Source organism: Mugil cephalus, chromosome 4 (assembly GCF_022458985.1).
Source record: "Mugil cephalus isolate CIBA_MC_2020 chromosome 4, CIBA_Mcephalus_1.1, whole genome shotgun sequence".
In the NCBI taxonomy this organism is placed as follows: Eukaryota; Metazoa; Chordata; class Actinopteri; order Mugiliformes; family Mugilidae; genus Mugil; species Mugil cephalus.
In genome coordinates this window covers 9,344,569-9,359,677 of record NC_061773.1, presented here as the reverse complement: position 1 = coordinate 9,359,677, position 15,109 = coordinate 9,344,569, and the positions used below count along the sequence as shown (strand labels likewise).

The window sequence follows — 15,109 nt, the reverse complement described above, 5'->3', positions numbered from 1 at the left end:
ATGAGGTGTTATAAAACTTTATCTGTAATAACACCAGCTGTCAATGTTTAACAGGCTTAATAATTAGCACAAAACCAACTGTGACGTCTATGCTCTATTTAAGTGGTGTTGTTATAAATAAACACTGGTTTATATTGTATTTGTGTCCATACTTATGTATTGGCCAGCTAGAGATAGTCGCATTATAACATTAAGTGCTCAAACCTCTTGAGAAAACACCCACAAATCAAAACCAAATCAAATCAAACAAAATTCCAGGGCCCATAAACACAGAGACCATTTACACTTGTTTCCAATCCATTAACAGGTTTGATTACTACAATATTATTACTCTGAGAAAAAGAAAAGCTAAATTAGCGACTTGTGGAACATTTGTAAAATGTTCGTAAGGTTAATGTGCACATACAGAAACATCCACGCATAAGTGCATAACATCTGTGGACGACGCAGATTTGTCCGACGCCTTTTATTTTGACAACCTGCGGAGGCGTACCTGTTGAGGTGGAGGGGGTTGCATGTAGCCTTGTGGAGGTGGCGGGGCCTGCATGACAGGCTGGGATGGAGGCGGTGGCGGAGGCGGAGGATGGGGGTGTCCGGTCGCAGGCTGGTAGCCAGACGGAGGCGCCATAGGCTGACCCGTGGTGGCCATGATGTAGCCTGTCTGAGGTGGGGCATGCTGATACATAGGAGGAGGCTCAGGGTTCTCGCTGGAGCCCTGCCGACTCAGCGTCATCTGGGTGAACTGGGACGCCAGCTCTTCTCCCTGCGGGGAATGACGTCACATGTGGGTTTTGATTGTTGACACCTGCAGTGAACTTTGGAGCTGCAGTGTAAGGTGTAACTGAGAGATGGAGAGTGGCCATCAAAGCAGTAATGCTAAATATGCAAAAGTTTAAAAGCCCTGGAGAGTGGGTTAGACATTTAAAGAACAAGACGTCCCTACAGAAAACACCCTTGTCTTTACTTAGCTTAGGTGATGAATATCATTTTCACCTCTTTGCATCCAGTACAAAGGGAACGCAAAACAAAAGAAACCCAAAGAAAAAACTGTGACCAGGTCTACAAAGACATTGCTCTCAAGTTTATGTGTTAATTTCAGCAACTGACTTATTTAGTTATGTACGATTACATAAAAATAGTTTGAGCTCTTCTTTTTGTGACAAAAATAACGATATATTAAGTGCTTGATGAAAGCAATATTCCCACAAATAAATACTAAATGTTAAACTTAAATTAAAGCCAGGAGTATTACTGTACCCTCGAGTTTTCCAAGTACAAAAACATATACGTACGTCATGATGGTACATGCCACCACATGACTATGGTCGTTCACATGGTGCCAGATATATGTATGTAGAGAGAGTAATAGTTGATTGGTCAATTTGTTATTGTTGTTAAATACCTAATAGATGTTAATGAGAAATGGGAAAGTTTTTACTCCAACATTTGCCAAGTATGAGGGTGTCAGTCCTGATTTAGTCTCAATGAACTGAGATGAAGCCCCATTCAGACCTTGTAGCAACATCCATCCTGGGCAATCCTATCGTAGTTGGCCAGAACAGAATGCATCTCCACAAGCTTCCTTATCCAGCACTTGAGATCTAATCTCAGTTTCATGCTCTCTATGCATAATTTGGAGTGCAGGAATATTGCTACATCTGCTGCCTTTGATAGATCATCACTTACTGCTGTACCAGAACCACACCATTTGGTGCCTAGTGAATTTGGAGGTCAGTTCAACGCTTTGTGCTGTTCATGTTTTTTTTTAGTTGTTCCTAAACTTTTGTGTGCCTGTGTCATGCTGCATCCTGCTGAGGACGACTGCTGGCATCAAGGAGTGTCATTGCTGTGGGGCGGTGGTGCCTGGTCTGGTCTAGGTGGGTGGTAAATGTCTAATCCACATGTACATGGAGGTCCAAAAGTTTCCCAGCAGAACATTGAATTGTCAAAAGAGGTTCAATGTTTTTTACTTTCCTGACAATGGCTGTAATGTTTAATTTTAATTATTTATTTATTTATCTAGTTTGTTAGCAACTACAAGAACAAAATTTTTTTTTCCCTGAATGAATGAGGCAAAGCTCCACTTACATGACAGGACCTTTTCAGTTGGTCTTTAATATGAGAAAAGATGCACTGTGTGTTCACACTACCAGAGCAATACGATCAAATGCTTCCCAGCCCAAACCCAAATGTGGCCTGACACTGGATCACTCAAATGCATCCTCAATGTGTTCTGAGATTATTCTCATCTGTACTTTAGCACGGCCACTTGCAACTGGATCTTGCACGTCAAATGTTAATGCAAAGTACGAATGAGGCCAAAGATTTGAAGCTATAAGAGGCATCAGTACCATTGTGTACTGCTGGGGAGGAGAAACTGGCAGGAGAACCTGGGGGCAGGAAGGGCTGGAGTAGGAGACAGGCTGAGAGGGCTGCAGAGATGCCACCGGCTGGATGCACCAGAAAGAGGGAGGAAATAAAAGAGGTAGAGCACAGACAGAGTGGAGCAAGGCAGTGAGAAGACGCATGTCAGAAGCAGATTGAAAGAAGGGAAGAAGGAGAAATAAAGACATCGGAAAGATGAGGGTTAAAACACAAAGGAATAGTTGTTAATAAGCAGACAGGATAGTAATGGAAATTACGCACTGTATAGTCTAAATATTGCACAGGTGTAATATTTTTTTTTTACATGTAACCAGACTACAGCACTTAACTAAAGTGTGTGCATAGAATTACTGAACATGGCGAACGCACTAAAAACGTTTATTTAGCTTCTCTGAAACTTCAGTGTCCTTTAATTTTTACTGACGTGGTAGGATGAACTTACCTGAGCGATCATGTGGTTGCTCATGGGGTGCTGCTGCGGGGTGGGCAGCAGTGCAGTCTGAGGCGGAGCCTGAGGCGGAGGCTGTGGCTGCTGTGGCTGTTGAGACGGGCAGGGGAGCAGGCTACGGCTGGACTGGGAGGCTGCAGGCGGGGGACACACATCAGGACTGACTAGGGGCAGGCCTAGTGATACAAAAGATCACACCATAAAAAAGGACTTGTTTTTGAGATCTCTACAAAACATAAAAATCCAGACCTTCCACCGCCTTCTACGATCAACGATATGTGCATTCTGTGAATCTTCTGATATTATGACAGTGAATGAGTCACTTTTTAGGTGTCAAAGAAACGCTTCTGAGAAGAGCTCAGATTAGTCTATAAAACTACATCTGTCTCTCTTCTCGCCCTGTTCACATGACCTTCTTCCATTGCTCTAGAGTCTGTGATCTCTAGCACACTGAAGACTTTTTTACCCAGTTCGTCTCATTGATTAGTGGTTTTCTTAAGGCTACACAGCTGTTGAGTCCCAGTCCCTTGAGTTCCCTTCACATTGTACATGTGGAAATGCTCTTACTCTCACTATTAAACATAGCCTTGAGTTGTGCTGTTGTTTTTCTTTGATTTGATTCCACCAAATGTTTAAGTGATCACAGAATACAATCAATCAGGTTTGTTTTCCGACCACGTTTCCTCCTTGAAAACAATGTTCCCCCACTACCCTTCCAGTTTTTAATAATGCGTTGGACAGTTCTTAACTCAATTTCAGCAGTTTCTACTTCGATCTACTTTGCTTTTGCTTTTTTCTGCTTGATGCATGGCAATGACTTCTGACACTTCTCAAACAGACTAACATCTTTTCCACAACCACGGGACATTTGTCTAACAAATAAGAAGCTACTCATTGCACCTGCTGGGGTTAAATAACGTGCTGCCAGCTTAAAGACGATCACCCATGCAGTAATTATCCAATAGGAGGCTCCTACCTATTTACTTAGTTAAATCAAGGCCAGAGTGAATTGAAATTGAAATAATCTTAGAAGATTACGAGTAATATTAAGAGTGTACAGTCAGTCTTAAAAGTGTATCAACAGCAGGTAATGTAGGATAATAACAGCTTCTGTCATTATTTGAAATAATGTGCCTCAACGTCACTGCAGAACCTGCAGGGACTGAATCATCTGTCAAGAGTTGCTGCTATCACATAATTTTACGAAATGAAATGATGAAAAAAACTATTATTCAAGAGCCTAATGTGTGAGACTGTGCCTGACATTTAAGTTCTCCTTACTGATGAAGTGAAAAAAACATTAAGACGAGCGCAGCCATCTTGGATTTTTTGTGATTTTCGAAAGGACTAGTCACGACTTCAAACTAAAGTATTTCCAAAACAATATTTTGGAACCTTTACCGTCCACTGGGTTGAGCAATAACTGTGAGCAACACACGAAACTCTTAAAATAGCTCTTTTTCAGACACATGCTGAAAACAGATTGTGTTTATGGTCCAAACTGGAGACACGAATTTGGACTCGTGCAGCACCGCACATGTCTTTAATGAGTCTCAGCTGCTATTAGCCATTGTGTCTATAAGCGGCTTACACGACTTGAGACAAGGCGAGGTCTTACCAGAGCGAGAGCCTTTGCAGCTTCCCTGTGAGCCTTTGTTGCTGCCAAGGCTGTCCCCCCTGGTGAGGATGGAGATGCCAGAGAAGCTGCTGGCCTTGGTGACGGGCGGCCGCAGGGTGCGGTTAGAGCTGTCCGAGTCCGTGCTGCTCCAGGGCCGCGGCTCCAGGCACTTCATGTCGCTGTCCGTGCTGCTTTGACGACTGCTAGACGCCCGGCTGGAGCTTTCACGGTTCCCTCTGGGGGGACGACATAACGGGGAAGGAAGGAGACAGAGAAAAGAGATGAAATGAAAAAGTTTGAATGGGGAAAATTGGCAGAATTAAAGAGTTGAGGCGAGAGCGATGAGACAGCGGGAGATGTGTGTGTATTACAGAAAGTATGGGGTAGGTGGAGAAAGTTGGAGACAGAAGAGGGGGAGAGCAGAATGAGATAATCAACTTCTAGAGAGGACACGCAGTTTGACAGGCTTTTTTTTTTTTTTGGATGGTGCATTCGACACTGATGCATAGTGGCTGGTTTAGTGTGACCACAACACAAACTCAGGCAACAAACCACCAAATGGCATACTGTCCAGTTTTAAACGTAAGACCAGACACACGCTCACACACGCAAACCCATCCACATAGGAAAACACGCATGCAGGGAGGATAGATGCTCCAAACAACACCAGAGTGAAGACAGAGGAGGATACAGTGACACCAGATGATACAAACCTCTGCAGATTTAACACACAAACCAGCACAGACTCGAGACACCATTCACAAAATGGACTTGCATAATGGGAGACTTGCAAACATACACATTTAAATACAGATAAAAAAAAACAAAAAACTAACACATGCACTTAAAATATATTGTATTAGAGACAAGGAATGACACAGGAACAAGACACGCCTTTCAATTAATACCAGATGTGATCAACTCTCAGACTCGCACGCACTATTGACAAAAGAATCACTTGCTACCACTGGTTCACCGCTACGGTTCTTTGAACTATGTTGCCGTGTACACAATCATCGTGCTGTTGTGATGCCGTCACCCTGGATAAGGGCAGCAGCCAAGAAAACCAATGATCGCACTGTAAGCGCAACCACCACTCTCAAGAAACCCCAGCATCACGAGTGAACGGCCGAGTCTGTTATTGACCTGAGAAGATTATTTCTGGGTCTATTTAAACATTTTATAAATGTTCAGACTGACGGGAAAAAAAGGATGAGAACTGCTGAATGTGAACAGGTGAATACAGACCTACAGCTCTGCACTGAGGAAAAAAGGGATGAGAGAACGCTCATATTTTTCTCCACCCTCCCAGCTCAAAAAGAGTAACAAACAGATTATGTCGGCAGAGAGAACAAGGGCGAAACGTGTTGAATATATGTAAGACAGATTGTGGGAACCTCCATGACGAAAACAAGGATGTGGTAAGGGTTGTAAAATCCTTGCAACAGCAAGTAGTGTTTAAAAGGTGGACTTGGCTCATAAATATTTCAGAGAGACTGTAATTAATGGAGGATCTATTTTCAGCCTCTCTCTGCACGGCCTATTTTAAGGGAGGGTGGGTGCTCTGACATTCTCCGTACAGGCAGCCGCACACTTGTTTGCTTCGCTCTGCAGACAAAGATGAGAGCAGGATGAGCAGGAGAACGAGGAGGAGGAGGAGGAGGAGGCTGTTGATCATGTGATATTTCATCTCCGCTCTCCCCTCGCAATAGCAGCATCGCCATCACACGCACAGATCAGGGGAACCAGGGAAGACCGGTGTCATGTGCTTCCATCGCATGGTGGATGTTGACGCTTTTTGTTTCTGTTAATTCAACTGCAGTCTGTTTTTTTTTTTGTTTTTTTTAATAGCATTAGTAATTTAACAGCACCTCATGTGATTGAATGTTGTGCTTGTATTATTATTATTATAAGATCACTTTTCGGTGGAAATGAAAAACTGTATGATTAATCGCATTTTAGATTCCTTGTCACATTTCTGAAAGCAGCGCAAATAAAAAGTGGTCAGAATGAAATCTGCAAATATGCACCACATAATTGGATCGTTAAAACGGCTTAAGATGAAAAGGTTAGTGGAAACTACAGAAGAATACAACATATGATTCACAAAACTTAAAAGAAACAAAGGCTGTGTCTTAAAGCTAATATTAAAGTCATTACGCTCTGCACACAAAAGGCAGTTCAAAAACAGCACAATGCGTATTTACAGAATCACAACAAAAAACTCCTGACACAATAATGATGAGCAGAAACTGTAGTCATGGACATTTGTTGATAAACTGAAACTACTAACCAGAGACACTGAGGTTTTTGTTTTTTTAATGTGAAGCCCTAATGTCACTGTAATGTATTAAATGCTGCTACATCACAATTGATTCATAACCATTCACAGGTTGTGCATTAACACATGTCACGTGTGTTTGTCTTTTATGTCTTGCTGTATATATTGTATTCTGTTATTTCTTATCTTTTAATAAGGAAACATGTTGCCATGACAACAAAGATCAATCAATCAAATTTGTGTGTCTCCATCTTACAATTTACACGACTTAAAGGAAAACTCAGAGGACATTTATAAAAAGTCTTGTGGCATCCATGAAGAATTTAGTTTGAAAGTACAAACCAACAAATCAGTGAGGTGGTCGTACTAAGTTCTATTTTACAGGTTTGGATGATTAAACACTAAAAGGCAACATAAATATGCGATTGTGGGCTCATTTTTTCACTCTTTCATAGACAAAAACATTGACATTATATTAACATATTATGTAATGTAACTGTTAAACCTCTCAGAAAAACATAACAGTTTAATTCACGGTTCTCAGCTCACTTCAGCAGCACAACTACATGTACGGTAGGTACTGCTCATCTAATATCACGTACTACTAGTACTGCTAGGAAACAGGTGACACGTTAACAAGAACTACAAGACTAAGCCAATCACAAAACAAACAGGATACCGTGAAAGCAAATGCAGGTACTTCATATCAAAATGGCGGATGGGTGGAGAGGTAAGTAGGTCAATCAGTCCTCAGTGAGACCACAAAGCAGCCATGCATGGGCCATGGGAAGCCCCACGGTGCAACACTGGAATAGCCATTAATCAGCCGACTACGCCAAGCAGAGATAATAACCACCACAAGTCACCACTACCATCACCAAACCACTTTCAAAGATGGGCAAGGCAACACAAACGTCAGTCAGCAGCACCCCAATACCTAAAGATCTGCCTCCTCTTTTGAGAGCTAGAGCAGTAGCCCTCAGTGGAAAGTCTGTTGGGTTAACATTAGGAGAAAACGCTAGGGTTACAGGGCTGGAGTGGAGAACAGGTGAGTGTATAGAGAAGGGTGAGATAAAGATGGCTTCAAGGCAGAAGTAGGCACAATGTAGAACTTTTTACCCCTGAGAAGGAAAAAAAAAAAAAAAAAAACGCATACGAGGCAGAAAGTTGACTGTTGAAAAGCCCACGCACACTCTTTCTCTCTTTCTCAGCATATTAAGTCCTAATCTTTCAACCTCAGTGTTCAGGGCGCTTAGGGACGCAGGCTGACTAACTGCTGCGTGAGCTAACTTTAACAGAAGATTTCTTCCAATACCCACAAATCTTTCTCAATAAAATGGTACAAAGATGTAAATTCTGGCACAGATAAGCAAACTTAGCTGATGCAATAAAACGGCTAATTTAGTTAATTCTTTGCCAAAGGTCTTTGAAGCAAGTTAAATCACAGGTTTATGGGTTTTTATAACTGAAACCTAACAAGCAAACTGTATCTCTAACAGGAGAGGTAGCATGGACGGGCTCTAATGAACAACACACACTAGGTTTGTTTCCAAGAGGAGGTATCGTCTTACCTGTTGTCATTGATGTATCCGTTTTGAGAGGACTGCAAAAAAAAGGACACCTGCACATTATGAAATGCATAATTCTTAGAGCAGCACTTTAGACTGATATTTTACACAAACTTTGACATGTTTTTTTATACGATGAGCTATGTTACTTAAGGCTACAGCTACAAGGGAGAGTGAAATTATCTTATGGTCACAAGATAAATGCAGCAAACATTTATATATGAATGAACATTGTACCCAACATTTAAGGTGTGCAGAGTGGTGCCAACTACAATGTTACAATATTTATATTTTTTAGATTTTTATTTAACAAATGAACAGCTCTTGTTCTTGTTAATTCATACCGACTTCTCACTAATTCAGAAGGAGCTGGAGGTAACAGCTAACCGATATAAAAATGCTACCCTATCCAGATACTTACTTCTCGGGCAAAGATCCGGTCTCGTACCCGCTGATATTCCTCCTCTCGCTCTTCAATGGACTTGCTACGCCGCCCGTCCTGCAGCGGCACACGGATCTGACGTTTGGGAAGACAATCACAGTGAAAAACTGACTGACTGTGAAATGTACGTCATTAAAATAGACACACACTATCTGTGTCACCTGAAGTTAAGAAACTACACATTATAGCAACAACATCGCGTGGATTAGGGCAGATTTATGTTTATGACAAAACAAGACGCAGAATGGAAACGGGAATACTTTGAGGGATGGAATCAGTGGGGAGGTTTAACACCATGAATGTGACAGAGCAAAAGAATATAACAAATCTGTACACGCCTTAGGTGCCAATGAAAGTGTGATAGCTTCCAAACTAAACCAAACAAAGAGGTGCTAAAACCTGCTCCAGACATCAACAAAGCTTTGTTACAGCCAACACACAAAGCTAGTTGTGCGCACAACAATCCATTAACAACTCTGACAGCACAGTGGCTAAATTCTTTAACACCAAATACATATATACTGAACACTGACACGAGCTGTTGTTACAGGATGAATATTAAAAAAGGATTAAAAGTTATTCCTTTCATCTGTGAAAGTTCATAACGCTTTGGTTCTAGAACATGAGTTCTCAACCTTTTGCAAGCTGCCCCCCCCAAAAAAGGTGGTCCACTGCAGTTCAGCCCCCACAAATCACTAAATGAATGCAGTTTCACTCCCATCTACCAACTCTGTAACTACAACAATGTACAGACAAACCCTGTAACAATCCTAATCAGACCCTGTATTCTCCTACACATAGAACTGATTCATTTCATTTAATTAATACAGCCAGGATGATGCTGTATTACTTGTTGGAAGCTACGTCACTGCTGTACAGCCTGAGGATGACACTCAATGTCTGACTGACATCTTTTCATGAAAACGAGACCTTCGGTCTTTGATTTGATCTGGAAAAACAGACTAAGATCAAAACCTACTGGGTTTGTCCAGTTGAAATAATATCCATGTAATTCAGCTTTGAACAAATCCCAGTTCAATGGGAAGGAAAGTATGAGAAGTAGTAGTGTGTTTGTACCATTAAATACACATTTTAATTTAGTATTTTTTTTTTGTGGTAGCCGACCTGATTATCATCTTTGTCCATACTAGCATCATCTCTCTTCAGGATGAATTTCTTCTGGAAGTCCATGTTACGTTCGTCCTTGATGTGTTCAGAGAATCTCTGTTCTGGGCTGTTAAAGAGGAAGAGGACGCACGGTTTTTAATATACAAAATAATAATAATAATAATGAGGATAAAACAACATTTGATTATGCGATAGAGAAAAAATAAATAAATCTCCCAGACCTTAATTTGAAAAGGTTGAAGTGTTAAGGTGCACCAGGCTGCTGTTACACCATCAACACAAGCCTATTTTATCTCCTAACAAACTTGTTGACAACTTTTAGTACTTTACACTAAACTATTATTAAATTAAAAAACTATTAAAAAAATATCGAATTAGTTTTCATCAGCCTCTAGCTGCATCATCAATGATTGTTTCTTATCTCTTAACTAATTTTAATTATAGACTGAATGTTTCCTTGTTCAACTAATGACACTGAGTAGGTATCATTAGTGCAACATACTGAAAGGGGCTTTAGCATGTTAATACCTGTATAGTATTTAATGAGTATATTAGACGCTGCTTTTGCTGTGAGCAAGGAAAAATAATGAATAAACTTTGCCTATTTGAGATTATTTAAGCACAAAAATGATGAATTCCGAGGAAGGAAGAAAGATGATGTGTCTGTGTGCCAGGCTTTAATTAATTTTTGTGAAACAGATTTATTTTGGAACATTACTGAATTACTAGTATTACATTCACTACCTGCTCATAAACACCTAGCTGATAAATTAGCAAGTTGCCACACTGTTTGTGATTCATTTGTGACGCTGTGGCCTCAGTCATGTGAGCCTGTTATGTTCCCTCGAGCCTGTTTACATTATTCATGTCACATCATTTGCATATAACCAGTCTTTACTACGACTCCGTTAACGTCAGTACAATTCAGGCAAATAGAGGATCGAACCAAAGTCCTAAATGAGGCTCACATGCGTGTGTTGCCCGTCTTGTTGATGATGACAGCTTTGCCAGTCTGATCCACATTGTGGTCCATGCCAAAGTAGGCAGCCACGCGGTGCAGCAGCATACGGTGATAAGAAGTCATCTGAGGAAACTTCTTATACTGGTTACTGCAAAAAAAAATAAATAAATAAATAAAAAAAAAAAAAAATGTGAGAAGCACATTATTTCAACACGACATTGCAAAGAATTGCTATTCAATAAATATCTGCAAACCTTTGTAGTACATATAATAATTTGAGGAACTGTGATTATTTTGTGATAAGAATAAATGATCTCTTCTAAAATGAAACAGTGTAGGAAATAATTTCTGGAGAAGAGTCAAGGGGGCGGTCCAGTTATGTCTTATGTGTAACTTCTGTAATATCTGCTGTTGTCTCGGCTCTGTTTGTTTTGCTCATTTAATTTAAGGAGGTGTTTGACAGCTCAGTCAGGGGACAGTTCTGTGGGCTCTGGTGACGACACAGTTATTTACTACTTTGAGAATGACTCAAATCACAGTGCTCAAGTTTAATGAAACTACTCAGGGTGACAGAGAAACGCAGTCATAGTCAAAAATACTGTCGGCCCAAAGTTGCCCCTTAAGGGATAAATATGTCAACTACAACTTGGCAAAATTTATCTCATTACCTCAGCGATCTATAAATAATACGGGATGAATGCGAGAGGGCTAAATTTAAATACAAGTGAGTGTTATGAAGAACGTGGCTTACTTGTCGTCATTAATGAACTCCAGGATATCTTGTTCTAGTTTGAGCAGCATCATTCGATCCCTGTTGGGTCAAAGGGGGAAAGAGAGCGAGGGAGAGAGTCAGCGGCTAAAGAAGAGCGTGACAAACATCACCATTATCTGAAATTCTCAGACGATTCTGACTCTGCATCCCAATTGTTTTGTTCATTAAAGATGTGGATCCAAACATTTTAGTATGTTCTGTGGTGGGGCACAACTTGCATAAATATTTCAAGTACAAAAACCTGCATAGGATGAATGTCGAGCATTAGGCCGTCCTTGCCTCTGACATTGTGTACTACACAGTCGGTCTTACAGCAAATCAAGTGATTGCACATCATATTAAGTTTACAGTACATTACAAAGCGCATTTAAATCTTTCTCAGTTCCACACACGAAGGCAGTGGAAGTGTCATGTCATCAGGAGTAACATGAGGTTTGCTGTCAAGTAAATCTGATATGTATCCTGTGTCTATGGGACAAGCTGCTCCACCACCTGAGCCACATGACTCCAGGTTACCTGTCGCCATTAGATCTACTCAAATGTTACCAGACTAAGACATGAGGCAAGCCTCCTAATTCCTTTTCATTGATAAAATGGATCTATTAGTCAATTACATACAATCGAAATACAATCATTTTCATAAGGGTTATTGAGAACTTTCTACAGTTAATGTGCTGCAGTCTCATACCTGGGATTGTTTTTCAGTGTGTTGACCAAAAACTCGTGAACATCGATGCCCGTGGAGTCAGTGTACTCCTGACTGGAGTCTAGGAGAGAGAAGGAAAATGTACGGCAGGTGAGACGGAGAGGAAAGTCTGATGGAAGGGATGGATGACAGTTTTAGAAAGTACAAGCTACCAAATGAGCCAAGTCAGAACGCTGCTAAGCTCCTAAAACACACGTGACGCCACATTCCAGGTTGTTCGGGGAGGATGAACATCGTGAGCAAATGGCAGCTCGCTGTTCTTCTATGTTTTCACGTACACAAACACGGTCTCTTCAGGGGATCATTTTCCACTATTTTTCACAACACTAGACAGTTGGGCTAACCATTTCAGCTCTGCTGCTCTCAGTCTAATGACACCTGAGGGCCTAAGCAGAGAGGGAAGGAGGCAGGTAATTAAAAAAAGAAGAGGGAGGGATCCCATTATCTTTCAGGGAAATTAGTTTGATATCATATTAGTTTGGGTATTGACTTGACAAACACTAATGCAGGGCACCGACCACTGACAGTGTTATTTAGCGCTTGCTGTATTTGTGTAGAGCTGTTATCATCCTGCGACACAGATTTGATTTTGGACGACAACAACGGGCTACGAAATTCATTTAACTCAAATGTGCATCTCACCACGTGACAGCATCTTTCGGGGAGTCTTGTCCTTCTTCTCCTTCTCTTCATTTTCATACTCGTCCTTTGAGGACTTCTCCTCCTCTTTGTCCGACGGACAGCTGATGTGAAGCTGGATGATCTCCTAGAAAAGCACATTCCATTACTAATGGATTAAATCGTTTTTGTTCTAATATTGTTAAGTCTGTCTGCCTTTATTTAAACTATGCTGTCGAGAAGCGATGCTATAGTCAATAAAAGAGATAATGTACCGATTCTGGAGGTCCATCGTTGGAGTACGGACCAGATGACTCTTCGCACACTGCCAGACTCCGTACCAGCTTCAGTTTGGCATTAGACTGAAACACAATCACACAGAGGATAAATGGAGGCAAATAGTTTTAAGTTTCTGACATAAAATCTAAGCATTTTAAAGATCTTTCAGCCAATGATTTTAAACTGTTTTGAACAATTACTGAGCCACACACAGAAACACTCACACACTTTCTGCTATAACACACATCTCAAGCAGTTTCCTGTAAACTCTGATTGAAAAGACATATAACAATCTGATATGGTAATAGGTTTATTGCCCCCCCCCCACCCAGTGTGTGCATCAATACTTCTACTATCAAGTGTTTATTTCACTCAGTGTTTCGACAGGAACACCACGTAGTTAACTGTTGCCTGCTGCACCTCGTAAAGGCCTGATGTTAACTCGTGTGTTTGTGTTTCATAGCATAATCAAGACCTTTAATATATGTCTTGTGCCCTTGTAAGAGTATAAAGCTGCATAAAACCCTGGACAACAACTGATAAAAGACTTCCCTGGAAAATGGGGGGAGGAGCTGACGCGAGACACGGAGAACACACTGAACTGAAATGCTACAAAACTGATAAGGACACTGTCCCTTTACAGACTACGCACTGAACCGAGACAAAGCAAAATAAAACAAGGGTGATCCAAGAGAACATTTTCACTGTGAAATTTACAATAACATTTAATACATTTTACAAACGGCAGATTAACATGGCATGTCACCGTACACAGGGTTAAATTTATGACCAACCACTGCCAGAGTTGACTACTGAGATTTCGATAGTGCTGTCACTCACCCTGTACTCTGGTTAAGTCGTTCACTTAGGAGATCAAAAGATAAGATGTGAGCTTTGCTATCATCCTCCAGCCGCCCATTAACTGGTTATGGCGTCGTTAGTGTCATACCCTCACTGAGGTCACTCCCACAGACCTAACTTGTAACCCTCTCATTGGATTTAAGATTTTAAGCCAATAACAGTAACAAGGTGGTCCACTGTAGCTGAGAGGATTAGAACGTTAATAATGGAAGGTCCTCTTACACAACGAAGAGGCGAAGAGAGACTGCACATCACTTACCTTGGCTCTTTTCCTGCCATGGCTATGGTTAGGAGCGCGTTTCTGCAACAACAATTTGTAAATTGATTAATTTTAGTAATGAGGTGAACATTACTCATGTCTTACAAGCGCTACCAAATTAACAAATAAAACAGATTAGGTGGAGATGAACACATCTGAAATGAGATTAACAAATATTGCATTCAATGTTTTTGCTATACAACTTGAAGAAGGAATTTTGCTTGTTTATTCCTTTATTCCTTCTTTGTATTTAACCCATCTTTTAGCACACAGAGTATTTTGAACGCTCGGTAGCCACACATGCGGTGCACAGGAAGACGTTTGGGGGCTGAGGCGCTTGCACAGAACACCTCAGCCGTGGACTTGGTAAAGATTCGAGCGAGTGACCTTACAGTCTCTCTCTAAACACAAATTCAAAGATCACAAAAGTATTCATACAGTGCAGGGCTGAATGAAAGTTCCTGCTGCTCCGTTATATGTAGTTATAATTTTCACTGGCAGAAATCTCATTTATCGATCTTCTGTATTCCCAGATGGGTTTGTAACAGGGTTTTTAAAAGACAAATGATGGTTTCAGCGTTTCAGCTCTCAAATAGCCACATTCTCAACATCTTTGTGTAAAACTGTGTAAAAATGAAAAGTCAGCATAGTGGGGGGAAAAAAAAGATTTGTGTGCATCCACCGGTATAAAGATTCCTTTATGTGTGTGTATATATTTATATATATATGTCCCCCAGAAGTTATGGACAGAAAAAGTGTCAATCACACGTCTGTTGCTGAAAT

At 40.9% G+C, this 15,109-nt stretch overlaps 1 protein-coding gene across 16 annotated transcripts in view; it reads right to left on the bottom strand.

Annotated features, from left to right (window-relative positions):
* The window catches only part of LOC125006525 (R3H domain-containing protein 2), a 47,179-nt gene that overhangs the window by 11,061 nt on the left and 21,009 nt on the right, over positions 1-15,109 (bottom strand). For 4 of the 16 annotated variants that reach the window (XM_047582618.1, XM_047582622.1, XM_047582634.1 and 1 more), the window contains 14 exons: positions 14,327-14,368; positions 13,203-13,289; positions 12,952-13,075; positions 12,292-12,370; positions 11,583-11,642; positions 10,839-10,979; positions 9,868-9,976; positions 8,722-8,817; positions 8,304-8,353; positions 7,670-7,723; positions 4,452-4,687; positions 2,828-3,009; positions 2,352-2,450; positions 494-763 (listed from right to left, as the gene is read on the bottom strand). In XM_047582618.1, the coding sequence (XP_047438574.1) occupies positions 494-763; positions 2,352-2,450; positions 2,828-3,009; positions 4,452-4,687; positions 7,670-7,723; positions 8,304-8,353; positions 8,722-8,817; positions 9,868-9,976; positions 10,839-10,979; positions 11,583-11,642; positions 12,292-12,370; positions 12,952-13,075; positions 13,203-13,289; positions 14,327-14,368 (1,629 nt within the window). The remainder of the gene's footprint in view (positions 1-493; positions 764-2,351; positions 2,451-2,827; positions 3,010-4,451; positions 4,688-7,669; positions 7,724-8,303; positions 8,354-8,721; positions 8,818-9,867; positions 9,977-10,838; positions 10,980-11,582; positions 11,643-12,291; positions 12,371-12,951; positions 13,076-13,202; positions 13,290-14,326; positions 14,369-15,109) is intronic. The other 12 variants (XM_047582620.1, XM_047582624.1, XM_047582627.1 and 9 more) reach the window with 8 other exon arrangements.